Genomic DNA, 25,907 nt, shown 5'->3' on the forward strand with positions numbered 1-25,907 from the left:
CAGCGAAACTACGACCTCCGAACCGCTATTAGAGGTCGACCCACCTCCAGCAAAAGTTCAAAGCGGAGCTCCACACCGGATCACTCTGAGACACGTCTCCAGCACTGTGGAGCACCCCGGAAATCAAAACCATCTCAGTGTCCAACTCCGAGGAAACGCCGCTGTTCCCACGCCCGGGTGAGGTCTCCCGAACATTCTTTACCGTCGAAGGTCTCGGACTGGACCATTGCCTGTCTTCAACGAGTTTTGAAAGAGAGAGGCATTTGCTTTCGCCGGTTCATGGACAAAAGAATTTCTGTGGCTGCAATATGACGAGCTAAATAACCAGGGCTGCACATAAGTGGTCCGCAGGTGCGCATTCACTGTCAAAATAAAAAACACGCACAAGGGTTAGGGTTAAATTTAAAAACTGTACTTTTGAGTTAAATATATATTTATAATTTCAATAAATGACAAATTAAAAAGACATGAACATTTTTTTGTATCGAAAAAATATCGAACCGTGAATTTTGTGTATCGTTGCACCCCTAATATATATATATATATATATATATATATATATATATATATATATATATACGTATATATATATATATATACATATATATATACATATATATATATACGTACATGCATACATAAGCTGGGGTCCTCTACCGTCTGTATCTGGAAGTCCCACAGGATCTTAGCTCGGTCATTCCCCATCACCCTTGGGGGAGTTTAATAAACTCAGCCGTCTGCTCCTTGCTATCTAAAATATAACAGGACACTGGCGTAAATTCTCGACCGTCTCATACTTCTCTTTAATCAGTTTTCTGTTTGACGTTTAGTCAGCTGTGTAAAAACCAAGGAGGAACCCACCCGGGGGGTTAATAAAGTTTTATTTTATCTAATCTAATCTAATAACTTTAATCTCAGCCAAACCAATTTACTCACAAACAAACAAAACACTGAAAAAAGCCCAAAAATAATATTTTTAGGTTGTCTAAGTAACTTATATATCACGTTTAACCTGAGTAGCGAAAGTCCGCGGTGATCTGAAAATGATGTGCCGGGAGTTGTGCCGTTCTCGGCCGCATCAGTAACCCTCGAGCTCCCGGCTAGCTATCGAGCTGGTGGGTAGCAGACGTCTCCGAAAACGTCGAAGCACTTTTGCAAATATGGGATATCTTGATAAAACGAGCAGATATTTGATGTTTACACAGCTACTTTCTCGCCTGAAAATATGTTAAAAGTTTATTTTGTGACCCAGAAAGATTAGTAAGCGTAATCTTAAAACTTAGTAGCGGCCGCCATTATTGGAAACTGGAGTTTGGCTGGGCCGCGCTATGAATTCTGGGATGTGGTAGGCCACGAAGGACACACCCGACCCATCCTTCAAATTCGGGGAAAAGGAGGACGCATTTGTCGGCTGCATTCGGAGGAGTCTACGAATTTGGACAGCCTTCGGCACGTCGCTGTGACGTAATCGGTCTACAAATGCGGCCTCAGGAGGATGCAGCCCATGAATTTGGACACGACCTATTATGCCACAGGGGAAGCAAAACTAAACACACTGAACAGGGAAACCAGACCTTTAAAATAAAACAAGAAACCTGGAGAGACACGACATGAACTGGGACACGCAAGCTTGAGACAAGAGACAGAGAGGAGAAGGACACAGAGGAGAGAGACACAAGGGGAACCTTTATAGACAAGGAGATAACACATGAAAAAAAGGAAAAAGACTCATAAACAACGAGACATGGACAACAACATAAACTAAACTTCAACTAAGACAAGCTAATAATAACCCCAGAACTTAACATTATCTCATAAGAGAAAAAAAAACACAATAACTCAAAATGCTGGGTCAAGGACGCAGGCCCAACACAGGATCTGGATCAGGACCAATCAGAAGTCAAGGATGATCATGGAGGTCAATAACCTGTCGGTCAGTCCGAGTCACCGTGGAAACCACCTGAGAAGATAAACCAGACCCCACTGTGACTGCTGAACAACCCTTCATCCTCTCTGTGGTGTCACTTCCTTCTCTTAAATGTTTATCGTTGGTATTGAGATGGACATTTACCTTAAGCCAGGGCTTTTCACTCACTCAGCAGTATATTAAATTTATTACACGAAGACAGTTGGAAACAATCTCATTGGTAGGAACTCAGAGAATATCTTTCTCTTAAATTGAATGGAGACATTTCTCTGTGGGAAACATGTTTGCTACACCACTAACAATCAGCACTTTGTCTACAAACACTTTTCAGCACTATTAAAAAAGCAGACTGTGTCTCACCTAATGAGTCCAGGCCATGCTGATGAAGGCTTCACCTTCATATTTGGACCTGGCAGATCTGCGTCTGCGAGCACCTGCAGGACAAGTCTAAAGACAACGAGAGACAAAGTCCAGACTTTAGAAGATCAACACTGATCCTTTCATTCAGGACTGAATCTGCTGAGAACATTTGAGTTTTTGTGTCAGAATAGAAACAAGAATAAGTGAAAATAATCTGTTTAATGATTGTAACAGAAGAGAGATACATTTGATTGTGTGTGATGTGTTTGGTAACAAAGCTGTACCGGGACACAGTTGTTCTGTTTGGGGCACAGGTGGAGTTCGCAGTGCAGGTAGACTTCACCAGAGCTACCAGTAAACTGGAACATACTGAAGGAGAAGTAGTTGGAGGTTCCCAGTCCGTTGTCCTCCACCTGCACCGTCTGGTCAGCAGGGTTGGCACAGCTGCTCACAGACAGGAAAACACACTTTGTTCAGGAGTGCATGAGAGAGATCAAAACCACATGACTCTCTGAGTCTGTCTCACCCGTTTATGATCAGGTCGTATCTCGGAGTGCTGTTAGTTGATGGCTGGTCAGTTGCCCAGCAGGAGTCGGTCACCACGACGACCACGTCGCCATCCAGCCCATCAGTCTTCAGCTGCACCCTGATCTTCTGGATCAGCTGCACTTCAGTGCTGGACTGCACAGCTTGTGTGTGTCCAACATCAGTGGTCGCACACATGGTGAGAGTGTAATCCCAAACTCCAGATGTGATGTGCTGGATCACAGAGCTGCAGAACACAAACACACTTCAGGTTTCTCTGACTCACAAACCTCATGAGAAGCTTCACATCTTAAAGTAACTCAACCACACACCTGTCTCTGATCCTGAAGGTGGCAGTCTTGATGTCTGCTTGTGTTTGGACGCAGGAGAAGTCGATGGAGACTTGGTCATGACCATTGATGATGTCAGAGGAGCTGCTCTGGGTCATGATGGTGTTTTTGTAGATCACTTGGCTGTTGTTGGTCTGCAGAGTCACACAATCAGATGTTGTTACTGACTTTTAACATCTGACAATTCACTTTATTAATCCCAAAGTGCACTGAATCAGTTTTATTCAATTAGAAAAAGTGAATGTAAATCATGCTCTGTTTGCTTTATTTGCACAGACACATGAAGCCACGTTAACTTTATTTTCAGTCTCTTTACAGTGATTTTAATCTGAGAACATCAACACTTTGACTACACTTTGAAGATGATGGACCTCTAACTCAGACGTATGAAGTTAAGTAAGTTAAGTTAAGACAGTGTCCTTGTTTTTTCAGTCCAATGTTTATGACATCTTGTCAGTGATTATAATCACAGATTTCATCAGAAACAATCTGCTAAATAGACACGTCAAAAACATCAAACTCATTCACTTTGTTCTTAAAAGCAACAACAGCAGCTTTAGTCTCCTTTCTGTCTCTGCCTTTGACCGCTCGTGTCACGCAGACGAGTCGAGCACATCAAATGAAGTCACTTTATTTTAACACAGCATAAACATTAGAGAGTTTCTTCCTGTACTGAATCAAACTCCTACTCTGATGTTTCTGTGTATGAACTACACAGATCGTCAACGTGATGAGAAGCCTCAGAGCTCAGAGGTGAAGCTGATCCCACAGAAAGATCTCAAACTGCAGCAGAGCAGGAGAAGCTCAGCAGATGATGGAAGATGTTTGGCTGCTTGTAGAAGGTAAAGAGGAGGAGATGAAACCCACCGTGACCACCGTCCCACAGCTGTTGCTGCTGTTGAAGCTGAAGGTCACCATGTGGGTGAGCTCGTCCACCTGACCCCTGCAGGTCGGGTCGTTGAGGTGTAAGGCAGAGTAGTTGATGTCTTTGTCCTCCAGGAGACAACCGACCAGAGTGACTGAAGCAGAGTCCTGCATGCAGACTGTTGCATCACCTGAACATCACAATATCAGTCAGAAAAATCACAGTTAGAAGTTTTCCTCCATTATTCAGCCCTGTTGTCATGGTGATGTCACAGCTGTCGTACCCAAAGAGTTGTTTTCTTGGTACTTGGAGGCAAAAATGTCCCGACAGAAGCAGCGAGTGTCACCACCGACCGTCTTCTCACCACAGAACTCGTGATCGCTGCAGGTCCTGTCCTGACAGAAGGCCTCAGAGGCTACAGAGGAACACACTGATGTATTATCCTGAAAACATGGGAGCTCTAAAAATCCACAGTTCAGGTCTTTAACAAAGGAGAGCTTATTAATGTCTTATTAAGGTCTTAATAAGGTCTTACAGCAGCCGGTCTTTGATGTCCAGCCATCCAGAGTGTGGTTGTGTAGACTGCAGGCTCTGGCGTAGGCCTTCAGGAACTGACAGTTGAGTCCGTCCACTGCAGGATATTTACACAAAGTGTCGGTGCAGGCGGTTATGTAGGGCTCTGGGTCAATGTCAGTGTTACAGGAGGAGAAGGGCGCCTCCTTCAGGAGATTACAGCTGTACCACAGACATAAGAAGAAGTTGAAGATAATAAAATGATCATCTGTAATCAGATGTGTTATCTTCTATCTGTGCTGCAGTTATATGTGATGTACCACAGAGATCAAGGTACAACACAGATGTTTCCTACTGTGTGGATCTGCTCACCGTTCAGTCACACTGGTGCAGTCGATCGTGCTGTCAGCAGTCTCACTGTACTGCATCTCACAGCTAGGGGGCGACAAACAACAAAGTTCAGGCTCATTCATACAAACAGAATATCTGCAACATCAGCAGCAGCAGTCAGAGGGACTCTGAGCTTGTGATGAGGTCTTACCTGGTGGAGCTGTACTCAGAGAGCCTCAGGTCACTCAGAGACCTGCTGGAGTTTCCACACAGACCCTCCACAGATGAACCAGCAGGTCCTGCACAGGATCAGGACAGAATGAGTCAGATCAGCATCAATATTCAAACTGGACACACACAACAGCTCAATAAATAACAGCACAGTTTACAGTTTATGTTACATGAATTAAACTTTATCTTCTGCACCTTCTAAGTGGATCTGTGCGGTGTTGCCATCAAAGAAGACAGAGATGATGAGGTTGGAGAGTTCGGCAGTGACTCCAGTTTGGTCCTTAGAGAGCTGCACACCATGAACCAGCTGAGGTGAGCTGCTGAGGGTCAGCATGGAGTCGTCCAGCTGCATCACAGCAGAGACAAAGTGGTGGAAACACTGAGTGAAACATGTCAAACACACAAACAGGCTGATTTCACAGCAACAACCACTGAGTCCAGCAGCTCTGAAAGAACTGCTTCTAACAGCCCTGAGAAGAAAGATGAGAGGAGACACAGCAGAGGATGAGGGAGGACTTTGGATCAGACTCCACTCTGACACATGAACTGTGGCTGTAGGTCGCTTACCTGAACTCTCCCACCTTGTTCCAGGTGAATGTAATGCCCGTCCACACGCAGCGTCACACTGTCCAAAAAGCTCACATCTTTACGACGTCTGTCCCTGAAGTTCCCCAAAACATGGAAGTCTGGGAGTGACGGAGTCGAGAACAGAGAGTACGCACACCGATCCTGGATGGAGTTAATCTGGCCGTGGACGTCAATGACAGTGGGGCCGGTCACAGTGCAGGTTGAGGCCAACATGGTGTCCAACACGCAGCTGACAAATGCAGAAAATTCCGCTTCATTCAACTTTATGTTCACCAAATCACAACAGCAGTCACCTCAACGTAAATATTAGAGAGAAAACGCAACAATCATATGACCCCCTGTGTGCAACCACTTTGGCAACAGTGGGAATGAAAAATGGTCAGGAAGAAACTCTTGTGGATTTTTTGGGATGACACGTATACCTATATACACGATATATCGATCTGCACTGAGTAAATATCCTGTAAGACTCTTAAGCAAAAGATGTTTTGCTCTCTCCCCAGATTATTGAGCCGGTACAGTAACAGGGCAGTTAATGCCAGGTAGAGACGAACAACTCCATTTCCAGGTCCAATAACTAACTCCCCCCACACAGCACACACTCTACATTTGTTATGCAGCATAACCAAAGTATGTCTTTTAAAGAAACCAATAGTGAACACATCACAATAACATCACCTTAAGGATCATTACAATACTATATAATCATACACACACACATACACTATATACTTAGACTGGAGTGTTTATGTAGAAAAGTCAGTGTTTGCATGGACTACATTACCAAGCAGCCTTTGTGCAGTTGTGGGATTCGCTCCTGAGCTGGAGAGCCTGACTTAGTTACTGGGCTGATGATGCTGGAGAGAGCTGCTGGGAACCAAAGCGAATAATCCATCCTGTTTATTATGAATGGTGTGCATCACATAAACATGAGTTCATGTTCCATGTTTAAGATGCTGCACCCTACTACTTTTGTGCATATTGGTTCTAGCTCGTTGTATATAGTGTATTACCTTTTTTATTTTGTATTTCTTTACTTAATATTCTTGGTATACTTGGGCTGGTTTCAGTCTTTATGCAAATGTACTGTTTATAAGATTGGAGAAACCTGCAGTCAGCTGAGACTGAAGAAGTCACTTGGAGGAGTGATGAAACGTTTCTGCCACTGAAAATGCTATGTCCAGATGAACAGAATTAGCATTTGGAGATTCTTGGTATACTGTTTGTGTTTATCTATCTATACCTACCTGCCTACCCTACCCTACCTTTGGAATATGTGCTAATTAGTGATAGATTCTGGCATTGTTCCTTTAGTGTTCCTGGTCAATTGACCGGTCTGTTTTAACAGCTCTTAAATTAGCATATCAAACATTTTTCACCGTGACATTCAGTTCAGTGGGTTTTTCAGTGGTCGTTTAGTCAACTGGGTGGGGGGAATAAATGAATTCCCATTCATTTCCTATGGCAGTGACTTTTGATCGGGAACACCACAGATGTAACAAGATAGATTAGAACACTCAAAATTCAATGAACGAGGTAATCATCACTTTTATATGCTAAAGTTCATAGTGTGGAAGAAATTATTGTCGTTTATTATTGTTCGATACATATGCGTACCGAACCGAAAGCACTGTATCGAACGGTTCAATATCGATACGAATATCGTTGCACCCCTAATTATATATATATATATATATATATATATATATATTATATATATATATATATATATATATATATATATATATACATAATGTTAAAAAAAAATCCATGAATTCACATGGTAGGATTTGTAAAGAAATTATTCGTAAATCAGGGTGGAAAATAAGTATTTGGTCACCTCAAACAAGGAAAATCTCTGGCTCTCACAGACCTGTAACGTCTTCTGTAAGACGCTTTTCTGTCCCCCACTCGTTACCTGTATGAATGGCACCTGTTTGAACTCATCATCTGTATAAAAGACACCTGTCCACAGCCTCAAACAGTCAGACTCCAAACTCCGCCATGGCCAAGACCAAAGAGCTTTCGAAGGACACCAGGAAAAGTATTGTAGACCTGCACCAGACTGGGAAGAGTGAATCTACAATAGGCAAGCAGCTTGGTGTGAAAAAATCAACTGTGGGAGCAATCATCAGAAAATGGAAGACATACAAGACCACTGATAATCTCCCTCGATCTGGGGCTCCACGCAAGATCTCATCCCGTGGGGTCAAAATGATCATGAGAACGGTGAGCAAAGATCCCAGAACCACACGGGGGGACCTGGTGAATGACCTGCAGAGAGCTGGGACCAAAGTAACAAAGGTCACCATCAGTAACACACTACAACGGCAGGGAATCAAATCCCGCAGTGCCAGACGTGTTCCGCTGCTGAAGCCAGTGCATGTCCAGGCTCGTCTGAAGTTTGCCAGAGAGCACATGGATGATACAGCAGAGGATTGGGAGAATGTCATGTGGTCAGATGAAACCAAAGTAGAACTTTTTGGTATAAACTCAACTCGTCGTGTTTGGAGGAAGAAGAATACTGAGTTGCATCCCAAGAACACCATACCTACTGTGAAGCATGGGGGTGGAAACATCATGCTATGGGGCTGTTTTTCTGCCAAGGGGACAGGACGACTGATCCGTGTTAAGGACAGAATGAATGGGGCCATGTATCGTGAGATTTTGAGCCAAAACCTCCTTCCATCAGTGAGAACTTTGAAGATGAAACGAGGCTGGGTCTTCCAACATGACAATGATCCAAAACACACCGCCCGGGCAACAAAGGAGTGGCTCCGTAAGAAGCATTTGAAAGTCCTGGAGTGGCCTAGCCAGTCTCCAGACCTCAACCCCATAGAAAATCTGTGGCGGGAGTTGAAAGTCCGTGTTGCTCGGCGACAGCCCCAAAACATCACTGCTCTCGAGAAGATCTGCATGGAGGAATGGGCCAAAATACCAGCTACTGTGTGTGCAAACCTGGTAAAGACCTATAGTAAACGTTTGACCTCTGTTATTGCCAACAAAGGTTATGTTGGGCTGAGTCATCAGTGACTTCTGCAACTCATTCTATTCGATTCATAAGATCCTGATTTTATCAATCCCTGATTCAAATTGATTCGATTCAATTTTGACTCAGACAGTCACAAATAGTTCTGTGAGCATCGCAGCAGATGTGTCAAAGTGACTGAGAATAAAACTCAGAAAAACATGAAGGAAATTTTCCTGGCCTGGCTTTTTACAGCAGATGACCTTAAAAATATTCTGCAGTAGATCAAACACTAAAGAAAACCACGAATCAACATTCACATGGTTTTCAGCACCTGATGCTGCTGAAGTGGAGCAGATTGATTTGCTATGTGTTGTCTTGCTGTTCATATAATTCTGTTTATTAAACTCTGTCATCACAGCGTTTTTTTGAAATACAAAGAGGATATATTTACATGCCGTTGCCTTGACAACGCTCCAGCGCACCACAGCTGGAGGTGTTGAGGTGTGCAGTCTCATTACAGGTGAAGCTGAAACAGGTTTGTGGAGAGTTGATCACTGTACCAGGTCGATACATCTGACCTGAGGATTGAAGAAGAGTTTATTTTAGTTTAAACACTAACAGATCACCTTTCTGTCGTGTTTTTTAAAAAACTCATAAATATTGTGTTTTACATCTGATTGCTCCAATGGCTTTATGACATCCTCCACACTATGCTGACCCCCTGAATGGCCCACTGAATGACCAAATGAAAGATCCAATTTTAAGACCTACTGAACAACCCACTGAGCTGAATTTGGTTGTGAAAAATGTTTCTTATGTTAATTTAAGAGCTGTTAAAGCCGAATGGTCACTTGTGACCGGTAACACTACAGTAAGGGGTGCACACAACAGAGGGTATTAACAACTGTGAGCACAAACATCTCTGTAACATTCAAATAGTTACATTTTACAGAATCCCAAAGTCAAGTTTGGAGCTTTAGATTCACTTACCTGAGTGTCTGCATCCACTGATGTCCAAGAAACCTCGAGATGAGGAAGTAAGATTGACTGTATCAACTGTGGTTCCACCAACCTGAAGCTCATACACCTGGACAGAAACAAACACAATCAATGTTATGACCACAAAGCAGACAGGTCAAGATGAAAACAATAATTTTTGTCTATTTCATGTAGTATGTAAACATGGCCAGGGTGAAGGGAGTATCTGCCATCAAACAAGAAGACAGCCGCATGTAGCTATGATGAGGTTTGCTAGTTCACCTTACATGCATTAATGTAATAACGTGGTTAGCCTACTCAACGTAAATTACACACGAACAACATTAAGCTACTCACGCAGAGAAGAACGGCTGCTGCTGCATCAATATCCGTCATCATTTCTGCTACACTGGCAGGGCTAGGGGCCAGGACTCTCCTCTTCGGGGTTTTTTGGGGGATATTGCTAACTCCGGGTCCGATAACAGGCAACCCACCCGCAGTAGATGCGCTCGGTGTGAGATCTTGCAGCAAGCTATCATATGGCGCATTTCTGGGCTTTTAAAAAAAACGCTATGCGTCGCCAGGTGTTTCATCGGATTTGAGTTGTTACCTCCTTTGACAGTATCACAGTATCAGCTTAAAGCACTTGTTGCTGCTGAGTTTGCATATTTTGCTGTGAAGTACAGCCAGACTTTTGACCGCTTCGCCTTGGACTTTTTTAATCTGTAGCTCTGCTCTAAAAGAACGTACGTACCTGGGCCCGCCTACTATCCTCGGAAACGTAAAATTATTGGCTAGAATCTAAAGTGTATCACAGCTCAGGAAAAAAAAGCACCGAAATAAAGCACCGAAATGTGCGCTGCTTTTCGGTCTGGTTACTACCGTTTATGTCAGAACCGGTGCCATCATGGCACCGGACACCGGTACCCATCCCTATTGGTGATATAGGTTACAAGCAAGTCTGGCGCTGAACAGAAATTGTCGCGCTATGCTCCTTTATTTATTGTGCATAAATAGTGAATTATCCTGACACAATATTGTGTTTCGCTTCTGTTATTATGGTACATTGACAAAAACATATACTTTTATTCACAGGATAAAACAGTTGTTTTGTATCACTAATTGCCCAGTACGATTACAGCATACAGTATTATTGTCACTGCTACATTTCTGTGATGCTACCAGAAATTATTTCCACTGCTAATTAATTACCGTTGAGCTTAAAGGTCCTATTAATAAACGGTTAACGAATGTGTATTTATGAAGACGATTTGTGAGACTGGTAAACTTATGATACGTACGATGGTCTTTCGTTCTACACGGTGCATTTCAAGGTCCTGCACCCATCCGTCGGTAAACTGTACCTGGGCTTGTTGCAGTGACCTGAAGTTACTAAACTTCATGAGTGTATGCACTCACTCCAAGAACCGTATGATTATAAATATGCATATAAATATGCTACGATGAGATAGCTGACTTCATCTAACTAGCAAATGTTTTCCAGGCTACGTTGATGATGCAGTTTTTTTTAATATGTATGATATTTTTGTCATGCGATTTTAAAGCTGGTCCTACAACCGCATCCAAGAATAACATGCAGCTTATCTCAGAACTGTCGGTGAAAATTATTCTTGGAGCTAGGTTTAATTGAGCTGCATTTTAAAGAGGTGCAATTTCACAATTTGTGTATATTTTCTAAGTTCACTATTTTGTCATGTGTTGAGAAAAACACAGATATAAAAATTACATGGTCTAATATTTACATTTAGCATAACTGCAACATTATTTTTTTCGTTTTTTTTTTTTTTTAAAGAATCGAAAGGACTTGAAATTCAAAGTTTCAGACTTGTGACTTTACTCGGACTTTTACACCAGTGACTTGAGACTCGACTCTGACTTGCCTGACATTACTTGAGGCTTGACTTGTGACTTGAGGATAAAGACTTGAGACTGACTTGAGACTTGCAAAACAACCTCCTCACTACGTACGACTCTGGATACTGTAGCTCCTGTGAAAACTAAGGCCTCAAATCAGAAGTACCTGACTCCGTGGTATAATTCTGAAACACGTACCCTAAAGCAGATGACTCGTAATCTGGAGAGGAAATGGCGTGTCACAAATCTAGAGGATCATCATTTAGCCTGGAGAAATAGTTTGCTGCTTTATAAGAAAGCCCTCCGCAAAGCCAGAACATCTTACTATTCATCACTGATTGAAGAAAATAAGAACAACCCTAGGTTTCTCTTCAGCACTGTAGCCAGGCTGACAAAAAGTCAGAGCTCTTTTGAGCCAACCATCCCTTTAACGTTAACTAGTAATGACTTCATGAACTTCTTCACAAATAAAATTTTTATCATTAGAGAAAAAATTACCAATAATCATCCCACAGATGTAATATTATCTACAGCTACTCTTAGTACCATTGATATTAAGTTAGACTCTTTTTCTCCAATTGATCTTTCTGAGTTAACTTCAATAATTACTTCCTCCAAACCATCAACGTGTCTTTTAGACCCCATTCCTACAAAACTGCTCAAAGAAGTCCTGCCATTAATTAATTCTTCGATCTTAAATATGATCAACCTATCTCTAATAATCGGCTATGTACCACAGGCCTTCAAGCTGGCTGTAGTTAAACCTTTACTCAAAAAGCCATCTCTAGACCCAGCAGTCTTAGCTAATTATAGGCCAATCTCCAACCTTCCTTTCATATCAAAAATCCTTGAAAGAGTAGTTGTCAAACAGCTAACAGATCATCTGCAGAGGAATGGTTTATTTGAAGAGTTTCAGTCAGGTTTCAGAGCTCATCACAGCACAGAAACAGCTTTAGTGAAGGTTACAAATGATCTTCTTATGGCCTCTGACAGTGGACTCATCTCTGTGCTTGTCCTGCTAGACCTCAGTGCAGCGTTCGATACTGTTGATCATAATATCCTATTAGAGCGATTAGAACATGCTGTAGGTATTACAGGTACTGCACTGCAGTGGTTTGTATCATATCTATCTAATAGACTCCAATTCGTGCATGTAAATGGAGAGTCCTCTTCACACACTGAGGTTAATTATGGAGTTCCACAGGGTTCAGTGCTAGGACCAATTCTGTTTACATTATACATGCTTCCCTTAGGCAGCATCATTAGAAGACATAGCATACATTTTCACTGCTATGCAGATGACACCCAGCTCTATCTGTCCATGAAGCCAGATAACACACACCAATTAGTTAAACTGCAGGAATGTCTTAAAGACAAAAAGTCCTGGATGGCCGCTAACTTTCTGCTTCTTAATTCAGATAAAACTGAGGTTATTGTACTCGGCCCTGAAAATCTTAGAAATATGGTATCTAATCAGATTCTTACTCTGGATGGCATTACCTTGGCCTCCAGTAACGCTGTGAGGAACCTTGGAGTCATTTTTGACCAGGACATGTCCTTCAACGCACATATTAAACAAATATGTAAGACTGCTTTCTTCCATTTGCGCAACATCTCTAAAATTAGAAATATCCTGTCTCAGAGTGACGCTGAAAAACTAGTTCATGCATTTATTACTTCCAGGCTGGACTACTGTAATTCATTATTATCAGGATGTCCAAAAAACTCACTGAAAAGCCTTCAGCTAATCCAAAATGCTGCAGCAAGAGTCCTGACAGGGACTAGAAAGAGAGAGCATATTTCTCCTGCTTTGGCTTCCCTTCATTGGCTTCCTGTTAAATCCAGAATTGAATTCAAAATCCTGCTCCTCACATACAAGGTCTTAAATAATCAGGCCCCATCTTATCTTAATGACCTTGTAGTACCATATCACCCTATTAGAGCGCTCCGCTCTCGCTCTGCAGGCCTACTTGTTGTTCCTAGAGTATTTAAAAGTAGAATGGGAGGGAGAGCCTTCAGTTTTCAGGCCTCTCTTCTGTGGAACCAGCTTCCAGTTTGGATTCAGGAGACAGACACTATCTCTACTTTTAAGATTAGGCTTAAAACTTTCCTTTTTTCTAAAGCATATAGTTAGGGCTGGACCAGGTGACCCTGAATCCTCCCTTTGTTATGCTGCAATAGATGTAGGCTGCCGGGGGATTCCCATGATGCATTGAGTTTTTCCTTTCCAGTCACCTTTCTCACTCACTATGTATTAATAGACCTCTCTGCATTGAATCATATCTGTTATTAACCTCTGTCTCTCTTCCACAGCATGTCTTTATCCTGTCTTCCTTCTCTCACCCCAACCGGTCGCAGCAGATGGCCGCCCCTCCCTGAGCCTGGTTCTGCCGGAGGTTTCTTCCTGTTAAAAGGGAGTTTTTCCTTCCCACTGTCGCCAAAGTGCTTGCTCATAGGGGGTCATATGATTGTTGGGTTTTTCTCTGTATCCATGAAGCGCCTTGAGGCGACTTTTGTTGTGATTTGGCGCTATATAAATAAAATTGAATTGAATTGAATTGACTTGGTCCCACCTCTGGTGGATAGTTGTTTACAAACACTCAGAGACTCACCACTGGATCAGAGGTGTCCAACACCAGAGCTGCTTGTGAGCTGCTCCCAAAGTTTAAAGGATAGAAACCAAACTGTAACCAGCAAACAGAAAAGTTTCAGACACTGTCAGGAAGTTTCCTCTAAAAGCTTTTACAAAACTGTTTGATGTGATAAAACCTTAAATTTTATTTTTGGTTTTCAGTGTTTATACAATTAATTTGAGGTAAAACATTAAAAAGTGACACCAGTCAGATTTAACAATGTGATAAAGAAAAACACTCACACGAAGAAAACTTAGCAAAAAATAGCATTCCAAACTGTTCTGAATGGTTGGAAAATTTTGACGAACATAATCCACATCACCAGTGGAAGGTTGTAGCATTATGAAAAATTGAAATTGCTCTGCTCCCAGTGAACGCTCCACAACACAGTCGCCTCCAGTTTCAGGACTGAAAAAGCCGTTGAAACAGACGGTAACATTTCCAGATGTTATGTTCACCTGTGGAAAATCAGAGACACAACGAGTCAAACATCAACATCTTTTGTGCTTTGAGTCATTTACAGCTGAACTGTTGGTGTCAGAGCTGCTCAGGTTTCAGTCAGAGCTCTCACTCTGCTTCAGGAAGCTGCATCAGGTGATGTCCACATACTCAGCATCACTGCAGAGGACATTAATGAGACTCTGAGCTTAAAGCCAGCTGCCCTCTGAGGGCCTGAACCCATGAACAGAGAGTGTGTGACCTTCATTAACTGCTGATGTTCACTCAGTCTGCAAACATGATCTCTGCCACAGGTGGAGACTAAACAGCCACAGTGATGGAAACACAAAGATCTGCTAAAACATCAGGCTTCATCCTACTCACATAGAGCTGCTCGTACTGCTGTCCATAATACGTGATGGGACATGAGCTGATGTCCAACACTGAAGACTCAGTGAATGTCTGCTGATAGGACCACTGAGCACCTGAAGACACAGAGACACATGAGAACTGTGAGCTACAGTCTGTTAGCTGGTCGGACAAACAGGGAGAGCTGCAGGCTGAAAAACTGCCTTCATGAATGGATTAAACAGCGTTTATTCACCAATCAGTGTAAAGCTTTACTATGACATCATCAGTTAGCTTTCTTGGAAACAAACATAACAGGAAACGACAGCTTGATAGACTTCTGGATACTGAAGGTAATAAAACTGCAAAGATGAGAAGTTCAATTGAAAAGGGCTTTTTGTTTTGCTTTATTGTTAAAGAATAATAAAAAAAAGATAAAACTTTGCTGACGATGTCAGATTATTTGTACTTAAAGCTTTCTTCATCGTCACTCTCATGTTTTTGTACTCGAGTATTTTGAGGACACTTGCAAAATGGCTGCCAGGTGTGTGTGTTTACCTGTCAGTGCAATGAGAGCACACAGGCAGAGCAGAGGGCGGAGCATGATGGAGAGGGCCAATCAGCTGACAGAAACCTGAAACACAAACACATTTTGAGAAAACTGCATGAAATTCTAACATTTATAGTCAGTTTATTTATACTTTAAACTTTTCTGTAAAGTTTAACTTCACAAATATAAAGTTTGAAGCCTTCACCATCCAGAGAATACAACATGATCATGTGTTGTAAGCCGGTTTATATTAAGTTCACTTCACTTGTAGTGTATGAACTCATCAAACCCAACATTATTTATTTTATGACTCACAGAGTTCAGTATTTGCCTCGAGCATAAACATAAACATGAGCTTTGTTTCTGTGGAAAACCAGCCTGTGCTGTTTGTGATTCTGCTGAAAACAAGAAGACAAAAATCAGTTATTGTAGTTTGAAGTGTTTAATGTGTCAAATTATACACAAACACAAACTCTGTCACAGCAATCATGCAAAGACAAACTTATAGATGGCATAAAACATTATCAGCTCTATATAACATCACACATTAACAACATCCAAAAAACTTTATTCTGTAAAAACACAAAAACCCTGTCATGTGACGCTGTGTTCGGACTCTTTGTCAGCTTTGACGTGTTCACAGGTTTCTGTCACCAGGACCTGAGCAGCAGCTTTCTTTAGATAAGGTTAAATAAAAGTGGGCGTGTCTTCAGCCCGAGGCGTTCGGGGCTCCAGAATAAAAATAAATGTTTATTAAAGTAAAGATGTGTTCAGGCGTCACAGTTTATCTGGGCAGAAGTCACACTCACGTCTCTGACCAGACTACCCAATCATCACCAACCAATCACAGCACTGCATTCCTCCGACAGCACCTGTAAGCTGATGGTGTTGATTGGTCCAGGTCTGACAAACTGGTGTTTGTTAACCAGCTGAAGCTCATCAACCATGGACATGAGAAGCTTTATTAGAAAGAAAAGTGAGGGAGGGGCAGGAGGGCGAGTCACCAGCTTGTTGGAAATTCACCAAATTATTCCAACAATGCAAAGCTGGCTTTACTTTATGTGTCAGTCAAAGCTTATTTATACAGCACGTTTAAAACAACCTGTTGACCAAAGTGCTGTAGAAGTTATAGAAATATACACTGCATACAAACAGTCAGTAAATAAATAATAAATCAGATAAAACAAGTAAATAAAAGTGTGAGTGCATAAAAAGCCAGGATATTGAGCTCAGCTCGAGCTGAAAGTAAGCGAGGTTCCTGACAGGAAACACTAACAGACCAACGGCACTGTCGTATCCATGCAACAGGTTGGGATGTTCAAATAAAATGTTTCTGTTTTACTTTAGTTCAGTTTGAGGAAGTTTGTCTCCAACAATGATAAATTAGACAAACATTCAAATCTATTCTCTGTGGAGCTTTGTGCTCCAAGCACATCAGGAAAGGATCTCCTGACGTCCAGTAAGAACAGGAGGAATGATGACCACCAGCCCCAAAACACTGAACTCAGCTTTTAACATCTGGATAAAACACTAAAAGTCGGCTTTCACACCTTCATCTGTCTGTGATGTGTTTGTGTCTGTTAACAGTCCTAACACTGATGTGTTGTTCAGCTCTGAAATGTGTCCACTGAGCCGTCCTGATGTGTGTTACAAGAGGCAGAGCAAGAGTCCAGGTGTGCAGCTCGTCTTACCTGCAGCTCTGATGGAGGATGAGGAGGATGAAGGCTGCTGCTCAGGAGGCTCTCTGGTGATTCTGCAGGTGGTGTCTCTGTGAAAAAGACGCTGCTCTCTCCGTCCGTCTCACCATATGTGAATAAAGAGAGACGGACGTGGACTCCACCTCCAACCTCAAGAATGGGGTTGGAGGTGGAGTCCATGGTGGAGACACCTGATGGGAACCTCCCACTGACGGATGCTTATTCAGCCTCTTCTTACACAAACAGGACAACAGCAACAAGAAACACTGAAAAAAGTTTGTCACTGCAGGATTAAAGACATTCAACAATAATGCTTTTTATGTCTTCTTAAAGCTCTTTGTCCTGCTAACAGCTGTGATACAACTGCGTCTACATTTTGTCTCACACTCTTCATGACTGTGGTGTAATGTAAAAAGATATTTGGCCTCACCCAGTGATGCATTTAATGCAAAAACGTACCATTTTTAAAATTTTGTTCTGAAACTTTGACAGCATTGATTTGTTTATTCATTTGTCTTCACAGGACCTGAGCAGCAGCATTCTTTAGTGCTGAAGAGGAAGTCACATGATGCAGCGTTGGTTCCTGGAACTAGGTCTGCTACATGTGCTGCGTCAAGAACTTGTACAGCTCCTCTTTATGAGGCTGTGCTCTGATCTCACTCAGAAGTCACTGGTTATTCAGGTAAAAGTGTCCCAGCATTTAATGTTCAATATTAAACTCATAGCAGAAGTTAACATGTTTTACAGCCTGACATAAAAACAGTTTGAGCATCTCTCTGTGGTTTTCTCCTTCATAATAAGCATAATCCTCAGTTTGGATCACATCATGGTTTTATATCAGGGGCGACTCCATAATGGTTCATGTGATGTTTCACTTTGTCACTTATTTTGTAGGGAAATATTTGGGGTTAATGCAAAAACAAAACACTGCACAAACATGGATCAATGCTCTGATCAAATGAATAGATTTTTATATTTTGTGCAAGACTGATGAGATATGTGCAAATCATTGTTTTACAGACAGGCAGAGCAGAGGGCGGAGCATGTTGGAGAGGGTCAGTCAGCTGACATTTCAACACCTCTGATTGGACAAAAAACTGCGTGCTATGTGAAATGTGTACATTGTCAGACAAACAAAGAGAAAACAAATGTCTTCATGCTTCCTCATCCATCTGTGAAATTGGAGTCATCACACTGACATTTGACAGATTTGCTCTCTAAACAGCAACAAAACACAATTTTATAAAAGTTCAACCTCACAAATGCAAAGTTTGAAGCCTTCACCATCCAGAGAATAAAACATGCTCATGTGTTGTAAACCCGTTTGTCGTAAGTTCACTTCATTCATGGAGGCATAAATACCAAACATTATTTCCTTTTGACATATACAGTTCAGTGTTTGCCTCGAGCATAAACATGAACATGAGCTGTGTTTCTGTGGAAAACCAACCTGTGCTGTTTGTGATTCTGCTGAAAACAAGAACACAAAAATCAGTTATTGTAGTTTTAAGTGTTTAATGTGTCAAATTATACACAACACACACACAACTCTGTCACAGCAATGTTACAAAGAAACAGGGGTTGTTATTGATCATAAGTCAATGACCCTCTTAAGGCACGACCCCCACTGGCCTTTACATTCCTGGGACTCTCCACCATTTTGTTTCGGAACTGAAGAAGCTTCTTGGATGAGAAATGAAACCTCTTCAAGTAGCTTAAACAAGTCCAGTAACGTCTCTTTCCAAGCTCCTTAGACTACCATCAGTCGGATGGCTGAGATCCGTCAATATAAAAGTAATACTTCCTTTTTAAATTTTAAGAGTTCAAATGAGTAATTCGTTAAATATAAACAACACTTTTATTGAGAGAAATGAGTTTGATACAACACAACTTTCAGCAGATTTACAGGATATCCTGCAGGCGTATAAATGTAACAGCAAAGTCTGTTTTTGGATCTTAGCGTTACTCTGGATCAGGTTCATCGCCCCATCACCCGACTTCTGGTACTGATACCACAACATCTAATATTAAAGTTCTTATAAATTATTTTAATATGATTGACAACAAACCTCCTCAAATTTTCACACAAAGTATATAAACATTTAACAAACTGTTTCATGGAAGCACTGAGTTTCAACATGCACAACCAACCACTAAAGAGCCAGTACTGATGTACAGTATTAATGTTGAAGAGCATTTTCTCCTCTGAGACGTTCACATTTAATCCCGGCACATTTCAAGAGAAAATAAACCTCTGTTTAGTCCTCAGTGGTTGTTTGTTTCTAACAATACTGGAATCCAGCAAAGGCAAAGGCCCGACTCAAACAGCAGACACACCCATTCTCTAGGACTAATCTGTCCGAAGGCTTAATGACTACCATTTTCAATCACTGTCACTGTCATCCTCCTCTTCCTCCTGTTCCTCTTCCTCCTCCTTCTCAGTTTCCTCTACAAGTCCTGAGAAGAAGTCATTGTCACCATGGGCCTTCTTGGTGAGAGACTTCATCCGACCGTTTTTCTTCTTTCTCTTGCGGTACTCATCGACAGTCGTGTTGGGTAAACTGGAAATATCCCAGAACTTTATGAGCTGGTCTTGGGCGCAGCTGACCAGGAAACGTGAGTCCCAAGACTTAGCGAGCTCTTCAATGGGTTCACCAACATGCTGCCCGATGCAGCCGATGACTCGGTTGGGAAGGAGGTTGACGGCTCTGATGGTGGAGAGACAGAGTGTGTTAGTAAGTTATATTGACAATCTGATGTCTGATGAGTCTTAACGAGTACCATTTGTTTATCAGCTTCAACATAAAACAACTCTGACTCAATGCAGTTTCACAGATGATCAGACAAACGTGTACTGAACACTTTACAGATGGTGTATACTGGTCACAAATGAGACCAATTTTTTTCCAATGGCACGACGGTGCGACCAACTGTTCGAGTAACAAAAAAAAAAAAAAAAAAAAAAGTCTTTGCAACTCTGAAAGTCTTCGTGTGGTCAACAGCAGACACACATTGTGCCCCTATCGTGGTCTAAACCAATCAGAGATAGTCAGGGGAGGGACCTCTCTGATTGGTCGTGGTCCAGATATTCATGTAGTCGGTGTGTACGTTTGAAAGTGCAGGGTGGGCGGAGAGAGAGAGGTGAGTAACCTTAACCCACCAGTCTACCGTTGTTTACAGCGCTGTCGGCCACTGTGGGTTTTTTTTTTAACTTAAATGGACAAGAAAGTCTAATTTCTGCTGTTCAATACTGAAGACATTTAAACTTTTTAAAATTATGCAAAATTGCAGAACATTGTAGAATATTTTCAAGGTTATCTGCTATAAAAAGCCAGACCAGGAAAATCTCCTTCATGTTTTTCTGTGTTTTATTCTCAGTTACTTTCACACAAAGGCATCTGCTGTGATGTTCACACCTCTGATGAAGTCTCACATGTGTCAGTACTGATAAACGATCAGAATTATATTATTTCTGACTGTCTGAGGCTAAATTGAATCTAATCGGAACCTTGTGAATTGGAATTGAATGGATTATAGAAATCAGTGATGATACCCAGCCCTAGTGAGCAGCCTAGGCCTGAGAGAAGTGGATGTAGCTGTAATAGGAAAAGAACTATTGCTAACTTTTTTGTTAACTTAAGGCCTGATCAGTCTGAAATTCACAGCCACTGCTCTGACACAGAGCCATCAACCTCTGAACGCTGAAAAAGCCCAGTGTATCCAGAGAACACTATATGTTGTGGTAAATGCACTGCCCAAGTGTCCCCTCTCCCCACTGCCTTTCAGCGACAGCAGCAAACAGAGGAGGCCGATGTGATGATTAAGTTTAAGATTTTCTACAATATTGCCAAAGAATACCAAAGCACTTTAAGCACAAGCACAAGATTGTTAGTTAATCATTTACAAATCAATATTGTCTGTATTGACATCAATTTCCCCCCCAAAAATGTGCACATGTAAAACTGCGGTGTTGAGCAATGTGGTTGAAAAATCTGGGTGCGCCTAACTTTTGTGCTAGGCGCACCCAGTGCAACTATGGCAAAAAGTTAGTCTGGCGCCCTGCTGGTAGATGATTTTTTCTTGTCACCAACATGTTGCACAGATGCTAAATTACCTGAGTAACACTCTGTGTTTTAGTGATTCTGCAGTAAAGGCTAACAGACGGCTAACAGGGCTTTTAATCGATAGTAATGTCAAAAGCAAGAAGAACTTTCATAATCTGCTCAAACTGGCAGATATTTCCAGCTGTATATCACACTGTATTTTGTATTAAACCTTCAATGTTAACACAACTCACCTGATGTACCCGTCTGTGGAGGCGGTGCACATGATGCTGTCAGTGATTGGGAGGATTTGGTCTATGGACTCAGCCTTGAGAGCGAAGCGGTCACTGGTGGCTCCAAAGCCGTTCCAGTTGAAGATGTAGATCGTCCCCTCGCTGGAGCCGCAAACCACCTTCTTGCCCCGTTTCATCAGCGCCACTGAGGTCAGATCACCACTCTGGTACTCTGACAGCAGCTCAAACCGCCGCCTTTTGATGTTGAAGACGCCCATGGTGCCATCGCCACTGTGACAAATCACAGCAAATCAGATTGGAGCTCAGACGGTGAGCTCAGGATCACCATTTCTGGCTTTTTTCTGTACCTTAACTCCATCATATCTAATAAAACCCTGAAACTTTATGTTTTCACTAAGAACACCTAAGCGCATAAAGTTTGGTTGAAATTTGGGAAACTTTAAAATTCATGTGATTTTTTTTATAGCTGCACGTGACGTCCAGGTGAAAACTCCAAGGCTAAAAACATATCGAAGCTCTGCAAAAAACTGCAACCAAACGCCCACCTCAAGCGTCACAGTCTGTAATGGTTTTGGGTTTCCTTGGAGTATCTTGAGTGTCTTACTGATGTAAAAACAAAAAAAGAAGCTTAAGTTAAGATGAGTCAAAGAGTTGCTGCTGGGTCAGGGTTTGATCGCTGATGGTGGGCTACAAACTGGCTCAGGCTTCAAGCCTTTTGAATTTTAAATGAGTCATCCAATTCCATCAGGTGAGCTGCTGCCATGACTGACTTCTTGTGGAACTTATTTCTCGTGAAAACTGTACCAGGATCTAAATTAATGTTGTTTTCAGTTGGATGTCAACTCTTCATTTTATTGCTATAGCTCTGTACAGAAGTCTTGAGTCACCCGTCACGTCTTCATATTTTCCTTCCAATGAGTCAGGCTTTCTTGTCATTTTGAAAGCAGTTTGGAGCAATCAGACGCTTCACATTTGGGAAAGAGCTTTATTTTACAGCATTATAATGATCTTAAGCACACTGCCAATGCAGCAAAAACATATCTAGAAGGTGGTCATAGCAACTATTGACTTGCAAGCTTGTTAGAACCATACAAACTCTTTTGCGCTTCTATACTATATTTTCATAAATGCCTGCACATTTGCCATTTTTCTGGCGAATATAAAGAAATGAGGGCTGCCTCAGCACTTTGCACAGAACTGTATCTTGATTCACTTTATAGTAGCAGCTGAGCAGCACACGCGCTTGATGCCAAGTTGGGAAAACTCGACATCAATGACACTGTGAGTATCAAAACATCAGAAGAAGATCCAAGTTAGACTTGAGCCTTCAGTCAAATGTACGTTCAAAACAAAGTGCTGACAGCCACCAGTGCTACTCCTCAGCCTCGTAGCAGCACACCTGTGTTATTAAATTTGACAGGTGATGTTTAGAAAAACTTGACCTCTGACCATGACCTTTTGAGGCCTGTCATATTCACATATTTTGGTGGTCACGCCGTCGGCCTATCACAGCTGAGAGGTAAAGACGAGACCTGCCACGGTGGTATAACTTCTAGAGCAGCAAACTATGGAGGAGTTTTCTTATTTTCTACATTCAGTTAAGTTGTTAAACTTACCTTATTGTCAAAGCTGGATAGAGACAAAAAGTTGCAACTTGGGGTTTAGTATATTTCACAAGGTTAATTTTGCATGCAGACTGGAGCATCAAGGAATCGAACCACCAACCTTCTACCTCCGGAGCTACACCTACACCACTGTGACACTTGGAGGCTGTGTAAATATGATTTGTTTGGGAATATTTCCAGTATTTATCAAGTTTTCAGAGCCTATGCTCTTCAGAAAAGAGACTCTCAGAAAATAAAGTATTAAGTGAATGTAAAGTTTGCATGGTTGTTGGATGTGAAAAGATCCAAGTGATCCAGAGAGATTTTTGAATTGTTCAGTAGATTTTGTCTATAGTTGATCAGTAGTTGTTGTTACCTGGCTGTGAGCAGGATCCTCTTGGCTTGGTCCACAGTGATGTCACTGATGTAATCCTCGTGGTGTTTCAGGTCCATGATGGCAGTCCCCTTCCTCATATCCCACACCTTCGGAGAGGAAACAAACGACAGGGAGGTAAGCCTGAATTTAAAAACTGAACTCACTGAAAGGGGACATTGTGGCCACCAAAGACCAGAAGAAACAGGGCGACAGCATCAATCAATACAGCAGAACACATCTCCAGTGCTCTAGAGTCCAGTGGCGGTGTGCTTAACATCACTCCAATGCTTTGTATTGAGCTGGTTAATGTAAGGCTTAGACGCAGCTGATTTGAACCCATTCCATGGAGCTCTCTACGCACTGTTGTTGAGCTGATATGAAGGTCACATGAGGCTTGGAGGTCTGCTGTAACTGACTCTGCACAAAGTCAGCGACCTCTGCACACTATGTGCCTCAACATCCGCTGACCCCACTCTGACCTACCACTTCATGGCTGAGTTGCTGTCATTCCCAATCACTTCCAGCTTGTTATAATACCACGAACAGCTGACTGTGGAATATTTCGTGTTGAGGAAATTTTATGACCGGACCTGTTGAACAAGTAGCATCTCATGACGGTACCACGCTGGATTTCACTGAGCTCCTGAGAGCGACCCATTCTTTCACAAATGTTTGTGGAAGCAGTCTGTATGCCTCAGCGTGGCAGTGGAAGTGAATCAAACACCTGAATGTAATGTTTTGGATGAGTGAATGAATACTTTTTACAACAGAGAGTGAGAACCCTGCAGGGAACAAACATTACAACACTTTGTTTCCATCATGGCTGGCACTGCATATGAAACATCCGGACAGCACTACATGGTAATTAGCACATGATGCACCAGTATAAGCATAAATGGCAACAACGGCTGCCACTTGCTTACAAGATGTAAATAATGACTGGACTAGTTGTTATGCACGGTTTTTCACTCTGAACTCTGAATGTGCTTTACACAACTTGCTCCATAGACTGCATGTCTATGTCAAAGCATCACGGAGCCCAATCGTCCAGCATGGTTGGACTGCAGCTTACAATTGTAGTCGTTCTTTTCTACTCCAGAGGTCCTCTGTGAGCTCATGGGTCACTACAAACAGAACCGACAGAAGGTGAAGAACAGGTTCACGGCATGTTACGGCGAGCAGAGCGACGACTGCGGCCGCAAACTGAAGGAGTGGAGAATGGTGAAGTCTGACGGGAGTGCAGAGGTGCAATGTGCTCTACTTCAAGAGGTCTGGTTCAGGGAACCTTCCAGGCTCTGCTTTCTCATCTAATCCTCGCTCAGGATGCAGCAACTTGACTCCTGACAGGCACAGCTAAACGAGACCATATTTGACCTGTTTTGGCTTCCAGTACGTTTTAGATTTAATTTGAAAATGTGTGTTTTAAGTCACCAATTGCAGTCTCACCCTCTTAACTTTGTCAACTTTTAACTAAGCACGCTGCAAACAGATCTTTAAGGGCAGCTGACCTGATGCTTCTGGTTGTTCCAAGAGGCAGACTCAAGAACAGAGGAGACAGAGGCTTTGCTTTAGTTGCTTCTAAACATCAGAACCAGTGCACCTCTTCAAATTATGACCCCTCCAACACTCAACATCCTCAGTGTTTAAATTTTGAATTGTTGTGTATTAATGACTGAATCTGGCACAAAAAGATCTCTTAAATCTCTTTCTGGTAACTGGGTGTGTTCTAAAAACACAGACTCAAATTCGGGGTAAAGACGGAGCGAGACCCTGTTCAGACCTTTAAGGTGCCTCCATCGTCTCCGGTCGCCACGATGTTCTCGTCTACAAGGAGCAAACTGTTGATTGGCGCCCCGTGGGCCCCTCGGATCCGTGTGACCAGCTGCCCCCGCTCCACGTCCAGTTGGTGCACGGCCTTGTCTCGGGACACGCTGTACAGCTTCTCTCCGTCCGCCGTGAAGCGAAGCTGGCGGCAGGACTTCAGGTGGTGCCCCGAGGACCACAGCTCCCGGTTCTCGCCCTCCGTGCACGAGTACGAGAAAGCGTACACGTCCCCGTCCACGTCCCCGCAGGCCAAAACGTCCCTGGTCGGGTGCAGAGCAACCGTGTTGGCAATCGCTTCCAGCTGGAGGTCCATGGGGGTATCTCGGATTCTCGGTCCTTGCGGCTCGCCCGCATCCTCGTCTTCGTCCTCATCAGGGTCCGGATCTGGCTCGGAGCCGGCCGGCTCAGAATCAGACGTTTCGGGGTCTTGGGTGGTTTCCGGAGCTTCTTTTTGCTCAGTTTCCGAACTTTCTGACGCTACTTCAACGTGTTCCGTGGTAGCTGCCATGTTGTTTTGCCTTTCTTCTTCTTTTACGTTGAATTAAAGAAGCGATGCAGGTGAAAACCAGCCTCATACCGCCCCCAAGCTGTAGTTAAATAAACCACACACACGCAGGAGAACACTCA

General features: G+C 42.5%; 2 protein-coding genes across 2 annotated transcripts; both read right to left on the reverse strand.

Moving 5' to 3' along the window:
* Positions 1-749: 749 nt before the first annotated feature.
* On the reverse strand, positions 750-17,303 carry LOC309702027 (alpha-tectorin-like). The gene is made up of 19 exons (XM_082526416.1): positions 17,174-17,303; positions 15,491-15,566; positions 14,969-15,069; positions 14,389-14,604; positions 14,126-14,197; positions 9,651-9,747; positions 9,112-9,238; positions 5,669-5,918; positions 5,297-5,447; positions 5,082-5,169; positions 4,913-4,975; positions 4,563-4,762; positions 4,311-4,442; positions 4,030-4,217; positions 3,145-3,296; positions 2,814-3,059; positions 2,572-2,731; positions 2,288-2,374; positions 750-1,960 (listed from the first exon to the last, which is right to left on the reverse strand). The coding sequence occupies exons 2-18, from the start codon at positions 15,534-15,536 to the stop codon at positions 2,288-2,290; spliced, it is 2,376 nt and encodes a 791-aa protein (XP_082382542.1). The 5' UTR covers positions 15,537-15,566; positions 17,174-17,303; the 3' UTR covers positions 750-1,960.
* A 1,715-nt stretch (positions 17,304-19,018) lies between these two features.
* On the reverse strand, positions 19,019-25,826 carry wdr55 (WD repeat domain 55). The gene is made up of 4 exons (XM_082526427.1): positions 25,237-25,826; positions 23,457-23,563; positions 21,477-21,746; positions 19,019-19,887 (listed from the first exon to the last, which is right to left on the reverse strand). The coding sequence occupies exons 1-4, from the start codon at positions 25,786-25,788 to the stop codon at positions 19,563-19,565; spliced, it is 1,254 nt and encodes a 417-aa protein (XP_082382553.1). The 5' UTR covers positions 25,789-25,826; the 3' UTR covers positions 19,019-19,562.
* Positions 25,827-25,907: the final 81 nt, after the last annotated feature.

This window comes from Aulonocara stuartgranti (assembly GCF_965226115.1).
Source record: "Aulonocara stuartgranti genome assembly, chromosome: 3".
Lineage (NCBI taxonomy): Eukaryota > Metazoa > Chordata > Actinopteri > Cichliformes > Cichlidae > Aulonocara > Aulonocara stuartgranti.

Excerpts from the sequence above, each read along its gene's own strand:
- LOC309702027 (XM_082526416.1), bottom strand. The coding sequence starts at position 15,536 with ATGCTCCGCCCTCTGCTCTGCCTGTGTGCTCTCATTGCACTGACAG. Across the intron at positions 15,070-15,490 it reads TGCTCTCATTGCACTGACAG|GTGCTCAGTGGTCCTATCAG; the intron begins GTAAACACACAC and ends CTGTGTCTTCAG. Across the intron at positions 4,976-5,081 it reads TCTGAGTACAGCTCCACCAG|CTGTGAGATGCAGTACAGTG; the intron begins GTAAGACCTCAT and ends GTCGCCCCCTAG.
- wdr55 (XM_082526427.1), bottom strand. The coding sequence starts at position 25,788 with ATGGCAGCTACCACGGAACACGTTGAAGTAGCGTCAGAAAGTTCGGAA. Across the intron at positions 21,747-23,456 it reads AGGATCCTGCTCACAGCCAG|TGGCGATGGCACCATGGGCG; the intron begins GTAACAACAACT and ends GATTTGTCACAG. Across the intron at positions 19,888-21,476 it reads TCCACAGACGGGTACATCAG|AGCCGTCAACCTCCTTCCCA; the intron begins GTGAGTTGTGTT and ends CTCCACCATCAG.